The sequence below is a fragment of the Ctenocephalides felis genome, unplaced genomic scaffold, assembly GCF_003426905.1.
Source record: "Ctenocephalides felis isolate EL2017-DRISC unplaced genomic scaffold, ASM342690v1 CF-g0.4_SCAFFOLD_01492, whole genome shotgun sequence".
NCBI classification, from domain to species: Eukaryota; Metazoa; Arthropoda; class Insecta; order Siphonaptera; family Pulicidae; genus Ctenocephalides; species Ctenocephalides felis.
In genome coordinates, this window is record NW_020537646.1 from 24,275,556 (window position 1) to 24,299,079 (window position 23,524).

Below are 23,524 nucleotides of genomic sequence, written 5' to 3' on the forward strand. Positions count from 1 at the left end.
TATTAGAATTATATTGCAGTGATATAAGTTGGGCATTGATAGATATGAAATATGTATACCTATGTAAAAATTTGAGACTATAAAATTATGATAAAAATGTTTCCATGTCGTATAATAGGGCTCGCCCGTAGGTAAGAGGTTAAGAGCAACGGGAACTTGTTTTAGAGGTCCCGGGTTCGATACCCACATCGAGTAGCCTGTTGTCAGGCAGCAGTGACAACGATTTTTACTTGAAAATATAGATAGCAATATGTTTCCAAGTGAAAATAGCCCTTGCCCCGCATTGCTGCACCAATAAAATGTCAACCCTATTAGATTAATTTAATAACAAAATCATCAAATATGGATGGATTAACCATTGGGTTACCATCTAAAAAAATACGAAGAAAGGAGAAGTTTCAGCCCAACAGATCATAGGACGTAAGGTTCTGATTGCTATTCAAAAAAAATGTCGTATAATAAAACATAAAAAATAATAACACTGTAAGTGACTAAAATATCTAGTGAGGTCAATAAAAAAGTGGCAATGATTGTCAACACGAAGTTTTGCACAGCAAAGTTCTAACAAGTAACAGTCCAGTAATTATTCTAAGTTCACCTCGAAATTCGAGATACATTTGTATATTGACATCCTAAAGTTGTCATATAACCTACATATGGTATTGACACCCTACCATATGTAGGTTTTGAGACAACTTAGGGTGTCAATATACAAGTATTTACAACTGGGGGTATCTCGAATCCGAGATTCTTACCTATTTTAAGGGGGTCTTCCTATGTGATGAGTTGAGAAAATTGATTTTTTTTATTTCATATTTCGGTAGATATACCTTTAAAAATAACATATTAAAATTTCAAATCGATATTTCAAATAGTTTTTGAGTTACAGCCATTTAAAAGTATACATATAGTATATAGTACAACGATCATTTTATCTTTAAACGCGTTTTCTCAAAACTGTGTTTTTCAAACTGGTCTCCATTGTATCCCAGAAACGGCTGGACCGAATTACTTGAAATTTACAGGTCACATTCAATATATTAAACGCATGAAATGAACTATTATCAATCAAAAATTTCAAAACTTCGATTTTTTATAGCAAAAAAACAAACAAAAAAAAAACGCCTAATTTGCAACTTTTATTTCAAATGTCTATAAAACATCCAATTTTTTTGTATTTATTTGATTGTATAATAGTTCATTCTGTGCTTTTAAGCCTACAAATTAAAACGCCGTTTATTTTTTTTTGGTCAGATAAGCCGATCAGCCGGAATCGTGGAGACAGTGGGAGCTCTTTTTTTTTGAAGGGGGGGGGGGGTGTTTAGAGCGCTGTAACTCTAGTTGGACTAAATTTTTTTAGCTGAAATTTTATATTTATACTGTTCAAATATGTATAATAAATGATAAAAAAACTTGAAGCTCTAACTATTTACTGGTCGTAGAAAACAAATTCTAAAATATCCCTAAAAAACTGGCCGTCACATAGGAAGACCCCCTTAAGCTTAAAATACTGGACTATAGGTACAATTTTATTTAGATTACATAATTTTCAAATGTAAGCCAAGATAAAGTTTTTTTCACATAATTTTATTTTTATGGATTAATTTAAATGTAACTATTTTAATCAACATAATTTATTTGACATTGAATTTATTTAGGAAAAACGATACTTTTGTGAAAAATATATATTATCGTAGGCTTTTGTTTGAGTATATGCATTTGGTTATTCATATACACATATGAAATTAATTATTAGATAATTTCTTCTATTAATATATATATATATATATATATATATATATATATATATTTATATATATATATATATATATATATATATATATATATTAATATGTTTGTAAGATCAATAAGCGATACATTCACGTATTGAATAAACAAATTTCAATCAACGTAATCGATACATGTTAAATAATTCGCAGGTATGTTATCGAGAATGGACGATGCTGTTGGTGAACTAATAGATGCCTTGTCAAGGAAAGACATGTTGAAAGATAGTATAATCGTATTTTCCACCGATAATGGGGGTCCTGCTGCAGGATTTAATATAAATGCTGCGTCCAATTGGCCGCTCAGAGGGGTAAATAACTTCTCATTGACGATATTTTTAATGTGATTCTAAATTTAGTCAAAATCACGTTTCGTGTAATTGCATCGAATATAATTATTTACCATTAATCATAGATCAATTCTAATAATGAAGATATATCAAGTATAGTCTAACCGTTGGCTTGTATAGTAGTAAAAGTGTTAGGTTCTGATTGCTGTTTGGAAATAAGAATAATATAAGAAATTGACGGTAGTTTGACTCTCAAATTTGCAAAGATAAAGTTGCCATCAAAATGTTATGAAATAATATTTCTATTAACGTAGAAAATGTTATTGACAAAAATATTTTTCATCAATCTTTTGGAAAATTTTGAATAGTGCAAAATTTATATTACAAATTTATTATTACAAATATTTAGATACACGGACTATTCTCTAATAAACATGTTAATAGACTCTAGATGATTTTAACATGTAAACTAGTAATGTATTTTTTCTACAAAAACAATTTTTTTGTCAACATAAGCCAAAAGTTTTTTGAATCATTCAAATCGGATGCTCTGCTCTACCAAAAACACGATTTTTATTTTTGCACTCTTCGCTCCGTATCCCCGAAACGGCTGGGTCTGTCTTTTCCAAAAACTAATCGGCACTTTTCCTTATATCAATTGAAATAGAATATATTTGAATCATTGAAATCAGTTGATCCGTGCGCCCTAAAACCTGGACAGACAAATAATTGTACCCATACATACATACACATACACATCCATTTTACCACACATCAAAGGTATGCCAAAATGTTTAGAAACCTCTGAAAACTAAAAATATGCAAAATTTTCATTTTCGATTATTAGACGATTACCATTACTTACCCTACAGGAAGTTAATATTGTATTTTGACTTTAGCAGAATTTTTAATCTATTGAATCCGGTGAGAAGTATAATCATAAATAGTTGATATATAAAATATTTTCCTCATTTTCAGAATACTATTAGAAGTTTTGCCATTTTTTTTATTTCCAGTAGTCGGTGTAAAGTAATTATTTTTGAAGTGTTAAAAGCTAATTAGGTATTGCATTTTATATGATTACTTCAGATTTGATTTTTTTATGATAATTTATAATAATCGGTTACTATTCAGGTGAAAAACACATTATTCGAAGGTGGAGTAAGAGGTGCAGGACTGATTTGGTCACCATTAATTCAAAAGAAGCAGAGGATCAGCAAACAAAAAATGCACATCAGTGATTGGATGCCTACTTTGTTATCGGCTATAAAGGCAAATATATCGTGAGTAAGATGGATTATATTTAAAAAACTAGGTGATAACATATCTACATATGATAATTATTTATCAGTTCGATGATAGTTGGACGATACTAAACAGGTCACCATGAAAACGATGACATAATATTAATAAATTCACACGCAAATTTTTATAGAGTAAATATCAAGCTAGCTCTCATTATAAATACGCCTGATCGATGAAATAACCTATTTGCTGATATGTGTGATTGATGAACTGCGATAAATTCGTTCTTAATTTCGCAAAAATCTTATCTATATTTTTAATTAGCATTAAATAATCTTCAAATAGTAACAAATTGATTATTTTTCTTACAAGGATAAAGTATTTAGATGGCATGGATGTTTGGAGAGCATTATCAGAGGACACACAATCGCCTAGATCTCAAATATTGCTCAATATCGACGATATATATGGAAATGCCGGGGTTACTGATGGAAAATATAAATTACTAAAAGGTAAATATCTAACATTGTAACAAAAAGAAAATTTCCTCATATTCTTCATATATCTCTATCAGGAAATACATACAATGGCGTATGGGATAAATGGTTTGGTCCATCAGGACGTAACAAAACTTATGATGTGGATTTAGTATTAAGCAGCAAAGCAGGAAAAGCTTTGGGAAAAATCGGATATGCACCCACACCAGACAAAATACGGGAATTGAGGTGTGTGAATTTGTTCCCAAACTGATTGACTAACAAAGTTATTTATATAATTTTATTTTATTTTAATTTAATAGAGACGAAGCTGATGTAAAATGTCCTGTTCCTGAGTCAGCAACCGTATGTGACTTGAAGCATGCTCCTTGTCTGTTTGATTTGGAATTGGATCCTTGTGAATATAATAATTTAGCTGATAGGTAAGAATATATATATATATATATATATATATATATATATATTATATATATATATATATATATATATATTAGGGTGGTCCTTAATATGAACATTTTCGAATTTCCTTGCTCCCAAGGGCACAAATGGTTCCAAATTGATAAAAAACAATTCTTTCAAATTTTTGGCTCTTAATATTGTTTTTTAGATAGTGCGTAATTCGATCAATGTTTTGTATGGAAATAGCATGAGAAAATTTCCAAAAATTTCAAAAATGTTTTTAGATATAATTTAGCGAACAAATGAATGAGTTTTATTCAAAATTTGTCGCTAAATTATACCTAATTTTGTTTTTTAATTTTCAAAATTTTTTCCGTGCTATTTCCATACGAAGTTTGATTGAATTGCGCACTATCTAACTTATAACATTTTATTCATTTAGTTAATAGATATATATTAATTTTTTTTAAAAATATTTTTAATTTCAGTGAACCTGAGCTACTAAATAAGATGCTCAAACTACTCAACTCGTATAATTTAACAGCCGTTCCTCCGACAAACCTTCCAGATGATCGCAGAGCTGATCCTCGATTTTGGGACCACACGTGGGCAAATTTTGGAGATATTACATATTCACTAAATTCTATTCATTAGGTTTAATAAATTTAATAAATTTTTATGTGTTTTAAAATATTATTTTATTCATTACTTCATCCATTATTTCATCAATATACACTTATCATAATTTTTTGTAAGTAAGATATATTATTCAACAAATCTTTTATACGCTTAATCATAATTACCGATTAATATAACAATGAGTGATATGAGTACCATATCATTGTTATCTCGGGAAATTGATTTTTAATTTTTTATCTTCGTTGAAACTACTAAAATATGATGTAGTTATAAAGTCTATTAGAATGAAAGATCACACACCTTTGTTGTATTTATTACTTATTTTAATTACTTCGCAGTTTTCTGCAAAATGTGAGCAATTAAAAAAACCGCACATAATTTTTATATTAGCTGATGATCTGGTGAGTAAATATATAATGGTTTTAGTATAAGAATTCCTTCACGTAGTTTTCTCATTCTAATACATTTAGGGCTGGAATGACGTAGGATTTCATGGATTATCGCAAATCCCTACGCCAAATATAGATGCTTTAGCATATTCCGGTATATCTCTCCAGAATTATTATGTTCAAACAGTATGTACTCCATCCAGGGCTGCTTTGATGACCGGAAAATATCCTATTCACACAGGTTTATAGATCTTAAGACTTTTCTGAAACTGTGAATAGTAATTTAAAAAAAAATGTTTTAAAACCAGGTATGCAAAACTCAGTTTTGTTTGGAACTGAAGCACGTGGTCTTCCTTTGAGTGAGCGTCTATTTCCACAATACCTTAAGGTAACTTTCTATATTTTGTTTATAATAATATTGAAATAAATATATTTTTGAATATATTGAAATAAATATATTGAAACAAATAATTGTAAATTGGTTACCGAGTATTATTTGTACGTTAATGATGCAAAACTGACTGTGAGACAAAAAATAGAGCTGCGCCATTTATATGTGGTCAACCGAAATGTTGAATAACTTAAACAATTTTCAATAAATTTTGATAAACTGTTTTTCATTATCAAATTGTTAAGAAGAAACTGTAAGCATACTGTACGGTTTTAAATTTAATGATGAAAAAATTGCATTAAATCAAAAGTTTTTTTTTAAATTGTTCAAGATATTCAACATTTCCATTGACCACATATAAATGCGCACCCTGTAGTTATAACAAAAATGTATTTGTATTCATTTTGTAGTTAGAATCCTATCAAATTCCAGTAAATATATAATACATATAGTATTATTAGTATTAGTATATAGTAATATACTCTTCTTTATGTTTATTCTTCATGTTTCACAGTAAATTTCTCGAATTCTTAATATGACATTTACTAATATTAATTTTGTAACGAACTTGTCTCCCAACTAATTAATTTTTTAGTTTACTATTTATTAGGATTTAGGATACAGAAACCACATGATTGGAAAATGGCATTTGGGCCATTATAAACGAGTATACACTCCTTTATATAGAGGCTTTGATTCTCATTTAGGATTTTGGACAGGTCATCATGATTACTACGATCATTCAGCATTTGAAAGATACAAATATGGTCTTGATATGCGCAGAGGTAAAAATCATTTATAATAATACAAAATATTTTAACGCAAATTGATAGTTGATGGATAATCGTTATTATGCAGGTCTTGATGCAGCTTGGGATTTACATGGACAATATACGACTGATGTATTTAATAAAGAAGCAGTTAAAATTGTTCAGAATCACAATGCTTCCAAACCTCTGTTTTTATATATGGCACATGCAGCTGTTCATTCTGCTAATCCTTACAGCCCTATAACAGCTCCTGATGGTGTGGTAGATAGTTTTAGGAGTATTGAAAACTATCAAAGAAGAAGATTTGCTGGTAAGGCATTCAAATGACAAAATCTAACAAAAGTACTTTCTTTGGTACTAAGTAAAGTAAGCTCTTCCCGGAAATAAGCTAATAAACAAAACTTAATAAGTACTATAAGATAAATCCTTGTAAGAAAAATGTAGAGTTGAGTTGCCTTCTAAAAATCGACTTGATAAGTAGAAGTATAATCACAACATGCCAAAATTGTAATTGCTGTGAAAAATTGAAGATTCTATTAATGATTGATAATTCAAAACGCTAACAACTAAATAAATCATATGCAAAGTAAACATGTTTACCAATCATTAAGTGGAGTTTGATAGATTGCAGTATTTTCTAAGAACGGTTTTCATGTGATTGTATAATTTATTAATCGATATAATGAATTTGCAGCTGTATTGTCAAAGTTGGACGAGGCCGTTGGAGATCTTATTGATGCTTTATCACAAAAAGATATGTTAAAAGACTGTTTGATTATTTTTTCAACGGACAATGGTGGTGCGCCAGAAGTCCATGATAATGCTGGATCGAATTGGCCACTTAGAGGAGTAAGTATAGTATTTTGATTTTTTATTAAATATTTTACAAATATATATGATTAGGTTTAATTTTCGTATCCTTGCTAGTTTTTAATTCATTGTCTATTACTATTTTTACAAATATTAGAGAAATTTAATTGGCAATGTAATAAAAGTAATGCTAACATTGCCTGTTATTGATATATCTAAATTCTAAATACCTGATTTTTTCAGGTAAAAGATACTTTATTCGAAGGTGGTGTCAGAGGTACTGGTTTAATTTGGTCACCACTATTAAAAAGGCAGCAACGAATTAGCCAGCAGAAAATGCATATAACCGATTGGATGCCAACATTATTATCTGCTATTGGCGCAAATGTATCGTGAGTATAGTTTGAAGCAATTAATCATACGTATCATAATTAATTTAATGTTTAAATATAAGTTTAGAGAATATTGATGGACTGGATTTATGGCAAGCACTATCAGAAGATGAAGCATCACCAAGAATACAAATATTATTGAACATTGATGATGTCTATCGACAAGCTGCAGTTATTGATGGAAAATATAAATTACTTAAAGGTAATAATATTTTGATAATCTTGGTTTACTTTTTCGTGAAGTTTTCATGACTTAAAATATCACTTATAGAAAACCAGGCGAACAATCAATGGGGCAATTGGTATGGACCAGCAGGACGTAATGAAAGTTACAATATTCAAAGAGTTCTGAACAGTAAATCAGGAAAAGCTCTGGCAAAATTAGGACACACGCCTACGGAAGAAAAAATTAAAGAATTAAGGTAATTTTAATATAAAAATCATTATGTGTGATTTTCTGTATAAATATAAACATGAATATGTGCACAAATATAATAATAATACTGAAATTTCTTGATCAGTACAATATATTTGCAATCTAAAAAGTATATTTTTATTAAGAAATGAAGCTGATGTCAAATGTGTTAAACCAGATATAGTTACTCCCTGTAAAATACTAGAAGGATCTTGTTTGTTTGACTTGGAAGCTGATCCATGTGAATATAACAATTTAGCCAAAAGGTATGTGACACCAGAATAAATTTTTTTGTTGTGCAATGTTTGATGCAATTCTTAAATAAATATTTTATCTGTAATATGATGCTTTTGTATGTTTAGTGAACCGGAGTTGTTACATAAAATGCTGAAATTGCTTGATAAGTACAATGCTACTGCAGTGCCAAGAGGAAATCTTCCAGATGATCCTCGTAGTGATCCCAGCTTATGGGATCACACATGGACAAATTTTGGAGACTTTGTTGATTTACCGACTACAGCAAAATAAAGAAAAAATTTAATCTTTGGAGTAAATAAAGATGAAATAACTGACTTATGTAAAATACTAACCAAAATGTTTAATTTTGAATATAAATAATACAAATATTTATACCTATATCAATTTAGACTTAGATTTAGAACTTTTCAACTTCCAGTAGGGTGAGTTATAGTAAACGCAAAAAAAATCGAAATTGACAATTTTTATATATCTTTACGTTTCAAAAGTTTCCGAACATTTTGGCAACGCTTAGAAAAATTGAATGTATGCGTATGTGTATGTGTATGTGCATGTGTGTGCGTGTGTGTGCGGATACAAATTTCCGTCGACGGATCAACCGATTTGAATAATTTAAAAAGCATTCGATTCATATTGATATGGAGACGTGGTGATTAGTTTTTGGCAATGGCAGGTCTAGTCGTTCCGAAGATACGTGGCAAAAAGAACAGACCGTCCAATTTTAATAATTCAATAAAACATCTTTTTTTGTATTGACAAGATGAAGAACTGATTAGATTTCTGGGAAGGCAGGACTAGCAATTTCGGAGATCTAGTAAAAAAAAGTGAAAAAAAGCCATTTGGCAGTCTGAAAAGATCATTATACATATGCACATCAAATTATCAGATATTTTATAGAGATTTTAATAATATGTATCAATTTTGTTCACATTTCTATGGGTTCCGTAACATAGCTTGCCTAAAACTAGTTACAGTATAAAATTTTGGCATGTGAATTAAATTTTTGATTTTTAATATTTCTGAATATTATGAAAATATTCAACTTTCACATGCAATATTCGAATATATTACATTTTAGCTGATGTTCAAATAATTTGTAGATATAATAAATGAGTTATAATACTATATATTCAATTATGCAATAGAGGTCAACAATACATAAAGACGTACAAGAATCATTTATTTTTGCCTTCATTATGTTTTACTAGAAAACATATTATTAAACACAATACATTAATTAACATGGTAAAGGAGGTTGTTTTGATCATAATTGACGAACTATTATTTATAATTAGAAAAATAAAAAGTTAAATGAATACATACCACTATCTATACAACAACCGATAAATAACTGTAACGTAAACAGATTGATTTTTAATAACGTCATGTCATAATTGATTTTTTATATCTATTAAAATCTAATCAGATTTTATCTGAAATTTGCGTTTATATAAATGATTCTGTAAAATGTTATTTGTTATTAGTTGAGTTATTTAAAAGCGATTTCAAATATGATTCGATTTTTGCATTCTCTTACGTTAATTAGTTTTTTAATTTCCAGTTTTTTTATTTGTAATTCAAATGGTAAACGACCAAATATTATTTTTATTCTAGCTGATGATCTGGTAAGTGATTTATATTAACATAACATTGCCTTATCCAGTAATATTATAATATTATACCTATTTTTATATATTCTTATATACCCGATAATATTATATTAATTTTTAAAAGTACTTTTTACCTCGAAATAGTTCGTCTATGGTCTTATTTTCGCCTGAATATATTATTACCAAAGAAACGTTTATTCAAATTCTTAGTTACTGAATCTTTTAGTTTTATGCAAATATGAAATGTTAAAACTGTTATGTAATGTGTCTTTAAAAAACTGTGTCCTTTAAAAAACAGTTATTCAAAATATCTATTTTAGACTATGCAAACAATGAATATTTTAAAATATTACTCCTTTAAAAAGTGTGGTAAAGTCGTAGACGATTGTAAAATGAAATTATATTGTCTGATAAATATGTGAAAATTATAAATGATAACGAAATGTAAATAATATGATAACTGCAAATATATAATAAAGAAGCTAATTTAATCCAATCAATGAACGATAAGGAAATTGTAACATTGTTGGTTTTGACAAAAAATTCTAAACAAAATGCCTTAGGTAAAAAATTTAAAATAATCGATCACTATTCTATATATGTGATTTAAATAAGTGCACTAAATGTGCGATTATATATGTGAATTTTATTTTACATCTGTATAATGTATATGGAATTATCTATTTCATTTAAAATTTTAATTATTTATGATACAGGGTTGGAATGATGTCGGTTTTCACGGTTCATCTCAAATTCCTACGCCTAATATAGATGCCCTTGCATATTCTGGTGTAATTTTGCATAACTACTATGTCCAGCCATTATGTACACCATCCAGAACTGCGTTTATGACTGGAAAATATCCTATTCGCACAGGTATAATATGAAAAATATATATTTTTATGATTTTTTAATGAACTTCATAAACTTCAGTGTAAAATCAAAATATTACGATGTTTTTGCACCTTTACAGGTATGCAACATGATGTTCTATATGCAGGTGAAGCACGTGGTCTACCGTTAAGTGAACGATTGTTCCCACAATATCTTAAGGTAAATTTGTAATATTATATTATAATCCAAATAAATACTTAAGTTTATACATCAATATCATATTTAATTTTTATAATAGCTGATAGAAGTTATTGTTTTTTGAATAAACAGTTATTTACATGATATGCAGATTTAAGAGTAGGGGGAAGTCCCCGAATGCCAGACATCTAAGGTTATTTATAGATAAATCAAAAAATATTTTACGAAATGTTTATTAAATTATGATTTATGTTAGATAACAAAGTTAGAAATCAAACTAAATTAACAAAAACGCAACCTTTGCTAAAAATAATTAATACTATTAATCAAACTTTGATAAGAAATATGATTTTACAAAGTGGTACCTAGTCCGGACATTTCAAAATTACCAGTATTGAACACATAGGTAGCCATCTCCACACTCTGGAGTGCCTGGACATGTGTGTTTGACAAATATTCTTAGATATTGCAAAAAAACTCGCCTAAATAATACGTGTTAAATAGAGTGTCCGGCATTAGGTGCCGTCTGGCGTTACGGGACTTTCCCTTAAGTAAAATCATAGGGATGAGTGTAAAATATATAAGTTTGCAATATAATCTAAAATTCGATTATATTTTAGCAAATTAAGTTGCTCTACTCTTATATATCAATATAATTACTGATTATGAAACAAATGAGCAAATAATTAATTAATTAATTTGAATCAAGTATATAACAGTTTCCTCACATAAATAATGCCATATATAAGCATTAGGACCTACTTTGGTTCTACTTCTTTCATTGAAATTATTTCTGCAAATTATCGTTGGTTTATTTTAGGATTTGGGATACACTAATCGTATGCTTGGAAAGTGGCATTTAGGACATTACAAAAAGGAGTACACTCCTTTGTACAGGGGTTTCGATTCTCATATAGGAGCATGGGCAGGACATCATGATTACTACGACCACACCGTTAGCGAAAATTCCTGGTTCGGATTAGATATGCGCAGAGGTAAGTTAACACAGTACAATTAATAATAATGAATAAACAATATTTATTTCCTTCCACAGGTTTGGAAGCTGCATGGGATTTGCACGGGCAGTATACTACCGATGTATATTCCAAAGAAGGTGTAAAAATTGTAGAAAATCACAATTCTTCCGAACCACTATTTTTATATGTAGCTCATACCGCAGTACATTCTTCCAATTCCTACAGTCCTTTACCAGCACCTGATAATGTAGTCGATAGTTTCAACGGCATCGAAAATTATCAAAGGAGAAGATTTGCAGGTTAATTTACTGGAATCTGATTTTTAATCCGGTTTATCCTAACAATTGTTTGAATTTACAGCGATTTTAACAAAAATGGACGATGCAATTGGCGAGCTGGTGGAAGCATTATCTAAGAAAGACATGCTGAAAGATAGTATAATTATCTTCTCAACAGATAATGGTGGTGCTCCAGCTGGATTTAATTTAAATGCTGCCTCCAATTGGCCACTCAGAGGGGTACAATCATATAAAATATATACTTAAAATAATATCCTGCCTATTCGTTAATGATCTTCAGTTTAGAATTTTTAGCAGTAGTCCCATTGAACATAAATTGGTAACAATTCAACTATAGATTATGAATTGATTTTAATCTTTAGGTAAAATACACGTTGTTTGAAGGTGCCGTAAGAGGCGCCGGATTAATTTGGTCACCTCTAATTAAAAAACCTCAAAGAGTAAGTAATCAAAGAATACATATCAGTGACTGGATGCCGACGCTATTTTCCGCTATTGGAGCTAATATATCGTTAGTATAAATATTAAAAACAATATAAATCAGTACTGTTATCAAAGATAATCTAATAACCAATGTTAAATTTTTAAGAATAAATAATTTGGATGGCATGGATTTATGGATAAGTTTGTCTGAAGATGCACCATCGCCAAGAAGTGAGATTTTATTAAATTTGGATGATAGGTATAAACAAGCAGCTGTCATCGATGGAAGATATAAACTAATGCAAGGTATTATGAAGCTGAAATTTGTAATAGATTTGCTTCATCATAAGTTTTACTACCATTTTAAAATTTTGGTTTAATACAAGTAACATTTGTTACCTACTTTTTAGTAGAGTTAATCATTAATTATTGATACATTGATAATTTCATGATAATCATGCAATTTAATGAAAAAATGTTTTGATAACAAGCAAGGCCACAGATGATTTTAAATAAGATAAACGAGACCCTACAATCACGAATTTTCTAGACATTGAGGTGATCGCGATCGACCTGTGGACTGCCATGACATTTTACCGTGCTCACCTTTACGAGCAAAAACTTATTAAAAAAAAACTTAACATGTGATAGTTCAATTTATATGAGACATATTTTCTATTCAATCAGAATATATTTGAAAACAACATTAATAAACACTATAATACGATTATTCTAATCAGATCATATTTGAACAGAGATCTCCATATTAGATTGCAACAGATAATGCTTTATTTAAACGGATTCTTAGTAAATAACGCAATGTAGTTAAAAATTAAATTTACAGAAAATTTTTAGAAATACTAAATTTATTCGAATTATTTCGAATCAAGGGAAATACAATTTTTTTTCAAATAATAAAGTCTTCACTTATTTGTAATTATACTATTACAAAACAGTTATAATTACTTCTTGAGTCCGAAACAATGTTTTCTAACTAATATGCACTAGTGATAAATATGGAAGAAAGGAAACATTTGCATTTCCATCTTTTTCATCAGCTATAATTTTGAGTGCACAGTAGGCGAATAGTCAAATAACAATTTTTTAATATTTTTCAACAAGTTTTATAAAATTATAAATAATTTTTTTTTTGTATATTATAATTAAATATTTTAGATTAATATGCTTAACTTTTAAAAGAACAAAATTCAATAGTTGAAAACAAAGTAAAACGATTCGATGAAATCATGATTCATAATGTTAGTCTTGATAAACCTAAAAAAAATAAGCATATTATCTTGAAAGTGAGATACAAATTATTAATATGCCCCTCAACTTAGAAGTGATATGCTTCTTGAAAAATATGTACATCATACTACAGTGAATAACCGTTTGAATATTTGCAATTATATCAGGAGACATTTTCAATGGAGGATGGAATGGTTGGTATGGACCGTCTGGGCGCAATATTACATATAACATGGACAAAATCTTAGCAAGTAAAACTAGAAAGGCTTTAGAGAAACTGGGATATGCTCCAACTCCAGATCAAATTACCTCCTTAAGGTAAATACTATTTTTATTCGATATTTTAAACTCTATGAAAAAACACAAAACATAATGAGGCTGCCAAAACTCTTTGATACGATTTGAGTGGTATTTCCGAAGATTTTTTTAACAAATAGAGAATGATCTTTTTAGCTGATCTGTTATATTAATATTAAAAATAATTGGCGTTAATTTTTTGCAACAATTATTCCAGAAAACAAGCTGATATCGACTGTCCTGAAATTAAACCATCAACTGAATGCAATTTGAAAACGGGTCCTTGTGTATTTGATCTTGTTGCTGATCCATGCGAACAAAATAACTTAGCTCATAGGTAAAAAAAATAATATAAAAATGAATGAATAATATGTAATATAAAAAATAATACGCAAGCTCTTTTTTTATCGTAATAACTATAAGTGTCAAACTGCATTTTAGTCTAAATTTTTAATTATGTAGGAAACACACCAATATGTGATCAGGTACAGCTAGTGAATAACCTAATTCAATATTAGTTATATTATTTTGTTATTAGACTAGTAATGTGACAAAATATAATTTAATTGTGATTTATGGGATTACACATTACTAGATTTCGATATTTCAACAAAACTATTTTGACCAATCTAAAATGTTATAATTTTATGCAATTTTGTCCTCTATTTTCACTTGGATATATAGATAGCAATATGTTTCCAAGTAAAAATAGCCCTTGCCAGGTATTGCTTCACCAATAGAAGGTCAGTCCTATTAGTTATATTCTGATAATAAAATCAGTAAATGTGGATGGATTAACAATTGGGTTACCATCTAAGGAAAAGTTTCAGCCCAACTGCTCATATGACGTAATATTCTGATCATTGCTGTTAAGATATGGGTAGAAAATAAAAAAAAATCGTCTTCTTTACATTAAATACAACTGGGCCTGATGGATATTGACAAAAAATACTGAATAACGCTTACATATAAATTAATTTAACATATCTTTTACTTTTATATTTTTGTATTTTTAGTGAACCAGAAATACTAGAAAAATTACAAGATTTACTGGCTACCTACAACTCTAGTTTTATTATGCCTCCAAGCAACCTACCAATTGATCCGAGATCCAGGCCGAGTCTCTTTGATCATACCTGGTCAAACTTTGGGGATCATAACATTACTTTGCCCTTGTAATAATAAATAGCATATAAGATTACATTTTACATATAATATGTGATATGAAACAATCAATATCTATTTGATAAAGTAGATATTTGCAGTGTTTTATCGATTAATTCATGTGCAGTAAATAAATTGTTGCATAAATTAGTAACCTGTTATTCTTATCATTCTGAAGTAATAAAATAAATGTGTGCGCTGAGACCAACGCGGAGAATTTATTTCTAAATGTTTCCATGTTAGGCGAAGTAAAACACAGTTTGACATAGTTAAATCTTATATATAAAGTGTGTTAATAATTGAATTTGGTTTTCCAAAATTTAAAGATATCAAATCAATACAAAGATCTAAGGATTTAATCAAATGTGTGTTAAGTGCTTTTAAAACGTTGCTTTTGTAACCGTAAATTCTATAGTTTCAAAAGTTAACACGATAATCAATAATATATCAGAATGCTTTCGTTCATCACTGACAAAATTATTGTTTTGTTAATTTAATCATTTTTTATTACCTTTTAATAAATAGATATCACCCTGATACGTATTCTCTAATATATATTGATTTAATACCATAAATCTCATCTAATATTGACTTCGTCATTAGCAATATCATAATCTTTGTTAGCCGATTAACTAAAATCTTATCACCACAAATTTATACGATGTAAAATGTAAATTATACGGTTATTTATTTGTATAATTGCGAAATGGCTAGCCGAGAAATATTTTTTTTTGTGCTTTTTTATATTTGTGTCAACCTGCTGCAGCTTCAACTTTTGACGAAAATGTTAAAAGACCTCATATAATATTTTTATTTTGGCTGATGACTTGGTAATAATTAAACTATTTGTAAAGCCTTTCTGTAAATACTATTGTAGAAAATCTAAATATTGACTTCGTCATTAGCAATATCATAATCTTTGTTAGCCGATTAACTAAAATCTTATCACACAAATTTTATACGATGTAAAATGTAAATTATACGTTTATTATTTGTATAATTGCGAAATGGCTAGCCGAGAAAATATTTTTTTGTGCTTTTTATATTTGTGTCAACCTGCTGCAGCTTCAACTTTTGCGAAAATGTTAAAAGACCTCATATAATATTTATTTTGGCTGATGACTTGGTAAGTTAATTAAATATTTGTAAAGCCTTTCTGTAAATACTATTGTAGAAAATATAATATAAATATAAAAATATTGTTTAGAAACAACAAGTTATTATCTCTTTTATCGATGATGTTATTATAATACTTGAAATAATCTAGTATCAGTTGACAATGAGATATAAATTTGTGAAGGCAGAGAATAGTGATAGCTGTGTTTTTTTACATTTTGACTAACATGTCAAATTTAAGTGATTTTGATTTCGTAGAACTATTTTTGGATTTTTTATCAATTTACATACATGTTCCAAATTTAGCAAAAAACTTTATTTATCCATTCATCATAAATTAATAATTTTCAAATACTCAAGTAAACTGTTCAATAATTTGTCAAAAGTGCAACTGAATCAACGGCAATGTTGATTCAGTTGCCATAAGAATAAAATTATTCAAGTGATAATTTGCACATCTCACATTAAGTTTCTTTACAAAAGAAAAATTGTATCAGTAGTTTAAAAAGAAATGTTTTAAGGTGTTGTTCAGAATTTTCTTATGTTCATAGGTTTTTTTCATAGTTTGATTTTTACTATTCATTTGTTCAGTAAAACTATAATATTTTAGGGTTGGAATGACGTTGGATTTCATGGTTCATCTCAAATTCCGACACCTAACATAGATGCCCTTGCCTATTCTGGAGTGATTTTGCAAAACTATTACGTCCAACCATTATGTACACCATCAAGAAGTGCTCTAATGACTGGAAAATATCCAATTCATTTAGGTAATGGTCATTGTAATATTATTGAATTTAATTATAGTCATCAATCTCTATCAATATCAAGTCATCAATAGTCAATTTTATTAAAAGAAATCTTTAATTTTGCCCAGAAAGCTTATTTTTTTATTTGCATAGACTTATTGCCGATCAAAATAATATACATTCTTTAAGACAATATGCTGGGTGTAAATGTATTTAAGAGATTTAGCTCGGTATCTCCAAAACGTCTAGATCTAGACCTGCCTTTGCCAAAAACTAATCAGCACGTCTTCTCATGAATGTTGTTTGAAGCATTCAAATTGGTTAATCCGTGCGCCCGAAATCGTGGACGATAAATTGTATACACACAATACGTTCAAAATCCAAGAAGCCAAGTTTTCAGAAACCTTCAAAACGTGATGAAATGAAAAAAATTTCTATTTCGATTTTTGGACGATTGCAATATCTAACCCTACATGAACTTAGAAAATATGTACATACGAGTACATATATCATAAATTCAAATATATATCTATATATAATAAGACTCAAAATATGAATCTAAACAGATACGTATAGTATAAATAATCATTAAAAACTCATAACCATAACATTTTTACTCGATATAGTGAAGGCCAAATAAAGAAATGCATATTGTATAAATACACATTGATTTTTTGGATATAGCAAAGAGCAAATAGTAAATGTACATGTAATATAAATTCATAAATCTGGCATAAATTTCAGTAATGATTCGATGAATCGAAACTGTGTTATAATTCCTTTAGTCAATTTTATTGTGTAAATCTCCAAAGATTTGCAAAGCAGAACTCGCAGTTTCATATGGAACCATTTTATTTACTATAAATACTATTTATGTAGCTTCAAAATTCATTCAATAATGGAATATATTTATATTTATTCCTAATTAAAAATATGTATTTAATTAGGAATGCAGCACAAAGTTATAGACGCCGGAGAACCACGTGGTCTTCCTTTAGGAGAACGTTTGCTTCCTCAATATCTTAAGGTAAGAAAACTGGTCCTTGGGTTGATATTCAAAATTAACCCCCCCCTTCCCCATCAAACATCATGTGTTGTTATTATTTTTACTTTTTTTGAAAATGTTCGTTTTTTTAAAAAAAATCGGTTAAAAATAAATACACGTGATATTTTACTATATCCTTCCCTCCCTCACGTGATATTTCATGATTTTTTGTCAACCCCCCCTCCCCAAAAAAACCTCACGTGATTAACTGACGCCCCCTTATAGATGCGTATTAATACCATACATTTCCATAAAGATTTTACAAAAAATATAGATTGCAGTTCTAATAATAGATTATAATAGTCAGTTCTAATAATCTTTTATAATAATATTACATGAATCTAAAGAAATATAAGAGAATATGAGTAATATTATTAATGGACCGAACGAAATTTTCTTCATGATCTTGTATTTTGTAAATTTATTGAATGTCCTTTACTGGACAGTTGTAAATAAAGGAGATAATAATATTCTTGTATTTTGTATATTTTTAGGATTTATGATACAGTAACCACATGGTTGGTAAATGGCATTTAGGACATTACAAAAAAGAATACACTCCTTTATATAGGGATTTGATTCACATCTCGGAATTGGTCCGGATTTCATGACTATTATGATCATTCTGTGTATGAAGAACCTTGGTATGGTTTGGACATGAGGAGAGGTAAATTCAATCATAAGAAAATTTTACAATACTAGAATGTCATTTTCAATGTATTACTATAAATATTATTAATTTTTTAAACGAAAATTAATTTCTATATTTGGATTAAGTAATATATTTATCTGCTAATAGACGAAATACGAACCTTTTTAATATTCGTACTAAATTAATTCAGCAATTTATATAATTTTTTTGATACAAGTAAATATATATTTAAATATAATAAAATATTTATTTATTTTCTATTATTATATTTTTATAAATATTTTCAGGTATGGATGCTGCTTGGGATTTACACGGTCAATATTCAACAGATGTATTTTCGGAAGAGGCTGTTAAAATTGTAGAAAATCATAATACAACTAATCCTTTATTTTTATATATGGCCCATGCTGCAGTTCATTCTGCAAATACTTATAATCCTTTACCAGCACCTGATGAAGTGGTTGATAGTTTTAAAGAAATTGAAAATTTCCAGAGGAGAAAGTTTGCAGGTATAATTTTAGCGCCTTTGTACGATCAAATTGAACTTATTTTACTGGCACATCTGCATGAAATTATAATTTTGGATACTTACTAGAGTATAATATAATATAAAATCAGAGCAATGAATAATTTGACAATTATCATTGTTAGTTAACTCTAAATTTTGAAGTCAAATGAACCTTTAACCAAGTTGAGCATTGGTGATTAGATAAAAATCCCAAACTCTATGCAAAAATATTTCTGATAGATTTATATATTCATACGTGGTTTGTAATTAATTAAGTAATATTTTAATATAATTTTAAAGCAATATTAAAGAAAATGGATGATGCTATCGGAGATCTAATTGATGCCTTGTCACGCAAAAATATGCTGAAAGATAGTTTAATTGTTTTTTCCACTGACAATGGAGGATCTCCTGTGGGAATAGGTCCAAATTCAGCATCCAATTGGCCTCTTAGAGGGGTAAGGATTGTTTTTGTTATAAATTATCAAAATGACATACTTTTGACATAAATTATTTATACTGGAAACGATATATTTTAATAATAAAACAACCAAAACTGATCCTTGATATTTTATAACTATAACGCTATAAAATATCAAGCTATAGATTTTATGAAGTATTTGAATAATCATCAACTTCAAGGTATCTACTATGATTGAATCTAGATATATCTAATTCAATGTTTGAATTTTAGGCTAAATTTACATTATTCGAAGGCGGTGTAAGAGGAGCAGCTGCAATTTGGTCGCCTCTAATTAAAAAGTCTCAAAGAATTAGTAATCAGAAGATGCATATTAGTGACTGGATGCCCACATTATTATCAGCAATTAAGGCAGATATTTCGTAAGAAGTATTATTTATAAAACAATACATGAAATAAGTGATTTTCACATTGTTAAAATAAATTTTCTAAACTATGGAAAAATTTTTTAGTATAAAAGGCTTGGATGGATTAGATTTATGGAAGGCGTTATCTGAAGACAAACCATCACCAAGGAGTGAAATTTTACTAAATATTGATGATATTTACGGTCAGGCTGCACTGATTAGCGGAAAATTTAAGTTGATAAAAGGTATGGATGTTTGAAATATATATATATATATATATATATATATATATATATATATATTAGGGTGGTCCTTAAAATGTTCATTTTTGAATTTTCTTGCTCCCAGGGGCTCAAGTGGTTCCAAATAGATAAAAAACAATTCTCTGAAAGTTTCAGCTCTTAATATTAACGTTTAGATAGAGCGCAATTCGATCAAAGTTTGTATGGAAAGAGCATGGAAAAAATTTTGAAAATTAAAAAAAAATGTTTTAGGTATAACTTAGCAACAAATGAATGAGTTTTATTCATTCATTTGTTCGCTAAATTACATTTAAAACACATTTTTAAAATTTTTGAAAAATTTTCTATGCTATTTCCATAAAAAACTTTGATTCAATTGCGCTCTATCTAAACGTTAATATTAAGAGCTAAAACTTCCAGAGAATTGTTTTTTATCTATTTGGAACCATTTGAGCCCCTGGGAGCAAGAAAATTCGAAAATGACCATTTTAAGGACCACCCTAATATATATATATATATATATATTATTTAGCTTAGATCCGTCGTTTCCAACCTATGGGGGTACCTAAAGCTGTTTCCAAAATACTATCTTCAAAAGCAAACTAAAAATTTTGCAATGGTATACAAAGGGGAACAAAACAGTAATTACTTTTTATGCACATTTTATCATAATATTCCAATATAATTTATAATAGTTTGATAATATCAGTCGAGTATTTATGAAATTACATTGATGGAAAAAATTAAGGGATGCGAATTTTTTTTAATAAGGACGAGGTGGCGCAGTGCGAGAAAGGTTGGAACCACTGGTGGATAATATACTCGATAAAAAATGATTAAATTTGACGTATTTTTATTTTCCTTAACCATCATTTCTAAACTTTTTAAAATTTGTCTAAATTGGTACTTTAAATTTTGCTATCAGTATTTCTTTAGTCTAACTACAGCAGCATAGTTATAGTTTTCCAAAAAACATTATTTATTCAAAAATATATCATTATATATTAAATGAATGTATATTAAAGTTAATATTTTATTACTAGGAGATATATTTGATGGAGAATTGAATGGTTGGTATGGACCTTCTGGAAGAAACGATACTTATGATATTGAGAAAATGATTGACAGCAAAGTTGGTAAAGCAATGAAACGTCTTGGTCAATCCCCAACAATTAACAAAATTAAAAAATTAAGGTAAAAATTGCAAATATGCTGAACAACATTAATGCGTCATGTCCTATTAAATAATTTTGTATTTTTTAAATATTTCATTAGAAACTAATGGTCTTTCATTGCATGGATAAGCTTCTTGAGCTCTTCAATGGTAGTACATGTATGGCAAATGACCTCATAATTTTATATAAACCTTATATTATTTTAGATATAGTGCAGAAGTCGAGTGTTCAGAAACAAAAGTATCATCAACATGTGATTTGCAAAATGGTCCTTGTTTATTTGATCTCGTTGCTGATCCTTGTGAACGCAACAATTTAGCAAACAGGTAACTGAGTGTTAATAATAATTTATTACATACTGTCATGTGTATTACAGCATAAATTTATTGTATTATTTTTATAAATTCATAGAAAACCAGAGATCTTAAATAAACTCTTAAATTTGCTGGACAAATACAATTCCACTATAGTTCCGCCAGGAAATTTACCTAATCACCCACGAAGCAATCCTAGTTTATGGGATCATACTTGGACGAATTTTGGAGATTTTGACACTTCAATTGATTGATTATCTTAAGACTGGCCGATTTATATAACTTAAATAATAAAAATTTACTTTCTTCATGAAAAATTATTTTAGAAATATACTTCTGCTTATATCACAAGCAAATATTTTCATAACACTTTCCTCATATAGTTGTTATTACTGATATTATAACAGAAAATTTTACACTAATAAGACAATTGGCTGATGTCAAATTAATATTATATTGAAAATTATGCAATCTTTAATTCAGATTTAAGACTGATTTTTAAAATTTGAATTTGTTGTTATGATAAAAGTGCAGCAATCTATAAGCTTCAAGTAAATCACAAACTGTTAATATTTTTTAATATTTATTTATCTAGCAACTTCTTTAATTTTATTTACGAAGTAAATTGAGCAAAAATAATGAAAGAAAAAGAAAATCCGATTTTTACAAACTATAACTTTTTCTCTATAGTTGAAGTCAGAGACGACGGATGGACAAAATCCTGCACAGAAGAGCTCTAATATAATCTATTTCTATTTAAACTTATCATGAAATTTTGAGAAAGTTTATTAAACCTAAAGTATGATTTATTACAATTTCAACCGAATATGCCAACCGAACACAAAAAACAATTATTTCATTCAGCTAATATATACAATGCATCCACATGTTAAAATGTAAAACAAATATGTAATTTATTCATTATTGCAAATCCATGTAAGAAGAGTTCAACGAATGTGCATTTTCAATATAACACCATATCGAATTTTCGAAATTCTCCGAGGTCATTAATATACAAAGTTACTAGAATTGCCACAGGATAGTGCATTGACTGCAACTTTTTTCAAAAATGCATCACTATAACAAAAGTATGTAACAATCTAAATATAATATGCGTACTAATTCAGGCAACAACAAACAAATCTAATTTCGTATTCGTATTCAGAATGCATTTTCATGATGTGTCACAGCAAAAAATCAAATATCGGCTTGTATTGTTCTTACAAGTCATTTGCATTTTTGGGTTTGCAGACGGCCACGGCGCTCTTTGGGAAGTCGTGGTAGTACAGTCATAGACCTATTTCATTTATTCAAAATCATTTCTTTGAATTAAATTATTAAAATTCGAAGTAAAGTTCTTTCTAACACTTTTGACCGCAGAAGTAATCAAACACAGTCATATAATGAAAATATAGAAATGAAATGGTTCATCTGATGATTCAGACATTAATCACTAAATAGGCACCCATAGTAAAGGATAATTGAATTACATTCATTTTTTTTTAAACGAAAACAAAACCAATGCCTATCAAAATAAAATTAAAACTAGTGGTGTATGGCATC

General features: G+C 28.5%; 4 protein-coding genes across 4 annotated transcripts in view; all 4 read left to right on the forward strand.

The window, feature by feature from the left end:
• The window catches only part of LOC113371072 (arylsulfatase I-like), a 9,768-nt gene extending 4,857 nt beyond the window's left edge, over positions 1-4,911 (forward strand). The window contains exons 2-7 of the mRNA XM_026611719.1: positions 1,941-2,098; positions 3,212-3,360; positions 3,695-3,834; positions 3,897-4,047; positions 4,122-4,241; positions 4,707-4,911. Of these exons, the coding sequence (XP_026467504.1) occupies positions 1,941-2,098; positions 3,212-3,360; positions 3,695-3,834; positions 3,897-4,047; positions 4,122-4,241; positions 4,707-4,872 (884 nt within the window). The 3' untranslated portion in view covers positions 4,873-4,911. The remainder of the gene's footprint in view (positions 1-1,940; positions 2,099-3,211; positions 3,361-3,694; positions 3,835-3,896; positions 4,048-4,121; positions 4,242-4,706) is intronic.
• Positions 4,912-5,141: 230 nt separating this feature from the next.
• On the forward strand, positions 5,142-8,552 carry LOC113371074 (arylsulfatase B-like). The gene is made up of 11 exons (XM_026611720.1): positions 5,142-5,258; positions 5,328-5,487; positions 5,555-5,634; positions 6,248-6,422; positions 6,496-6,717; positions 7,102-7,256; positions 7,461-7,609; positions 7,672-7,811; positions 7,881-8,031; positions 8,171-8,290; positions 8,387-8,552. Exons 1-11 carry the CDS (start codon positions 5,142-5,144, stop codon positions 8,550-8,552), a joined length of 1,635 nt encoding a protein of 544 aa, XP_026467505.1.
• A 1,241-nt stretch (positions 8,553-9,793) lies between these two features.
• On the forward strand, positions 9,794-15,347 carry LOC113371075 (arylsulfatase J-like). Its single transcript, XM_026611721.1, has 11 exons — positions 9,794-9,907; positions 10,609-10,768; positions 10,866-10,945; positions 11,745-11,919; positions 11,979-12,200; positions 12,262-12,419; positions 12,563-12,711; positions 12,790-12,929; positions 14,039-14,189; positions 14,386-14,505; positions 15,185-15,347. Exons 1-11 carry the CDS (start codon positions 9,794-9,796, stop codon positions 15,345-15,347), a joined length of 1,632 nt encoding a protein of 543 aa, XP_026467506.1.
• An 807-nt stretch (positions 15,348-16,154) lies between these two features.
• LOC113371076 (arylsulfatase I-like) lies at positions 16,155-22,215 on the forward strand. The gene is given in 14 exon segments (XM_026611722.1): positions 16,155-16,162; positions 16,398-16,458; positions 17,059-17,218; positions 18,145-18,224; positions 18,737-18,809; positions 18,812-18,832; positions 18,835-18,909; positions 19,182-19,403; positions 19,703-19,860; positions 20,097-20,245; positions 20,336-20,475; positions 21,516-21,666; positions 21,854-21,973; positions 22,059-22,215. Coding segments are annotated over 14 exon segments (1,575 nt in total).
• The last annotated feature ends 1,309 nt before the right edge of the window (positions 22,216-23,524 follow it).

Coding starts and splice junctions, on each gene's coding strand:
- LOC113371074 (XM_026611720.1), top strand. CDS start 5,142: ATGAAAGATCACACACCTTTGTTGTATTTATTACTTATTTTAATTACT. Junction 6,718..7,101: donor TCAAAGAAGAAGATTTGCTG/GTAAGGCATTCA, acceptor ATGAATTTGCAG/CTGTATTGTCAAAGTTGGAC. Junction 8,291..8,386: donor TATAACAATTTAGCCAAAAG/GTATGTGACACC, acceptor TTGTATGTTTAG/TGAACCGGAGTTGTTACATA.
- LOC113371075 (XM_026611721.1), top strand. CDS start 9,794: ATGATTCGATTTTTGCATTCTCTTACGTTAATTAGTTTTTTAATTTCC. Junction 14,190..14,385: donor GATCAAATTACCTCCTTAAG/GTAAATACTATT, acceptor CAATTATTCCAG/AAAACAAGCTGATATCGACT. Junction 14,506..15,184: donor CAAAATAACTTAGCTCATAG/GTAAAAAAAATA, acceptor TTGTATTTTTAG/TGAACCAGAAATACTAGAAA.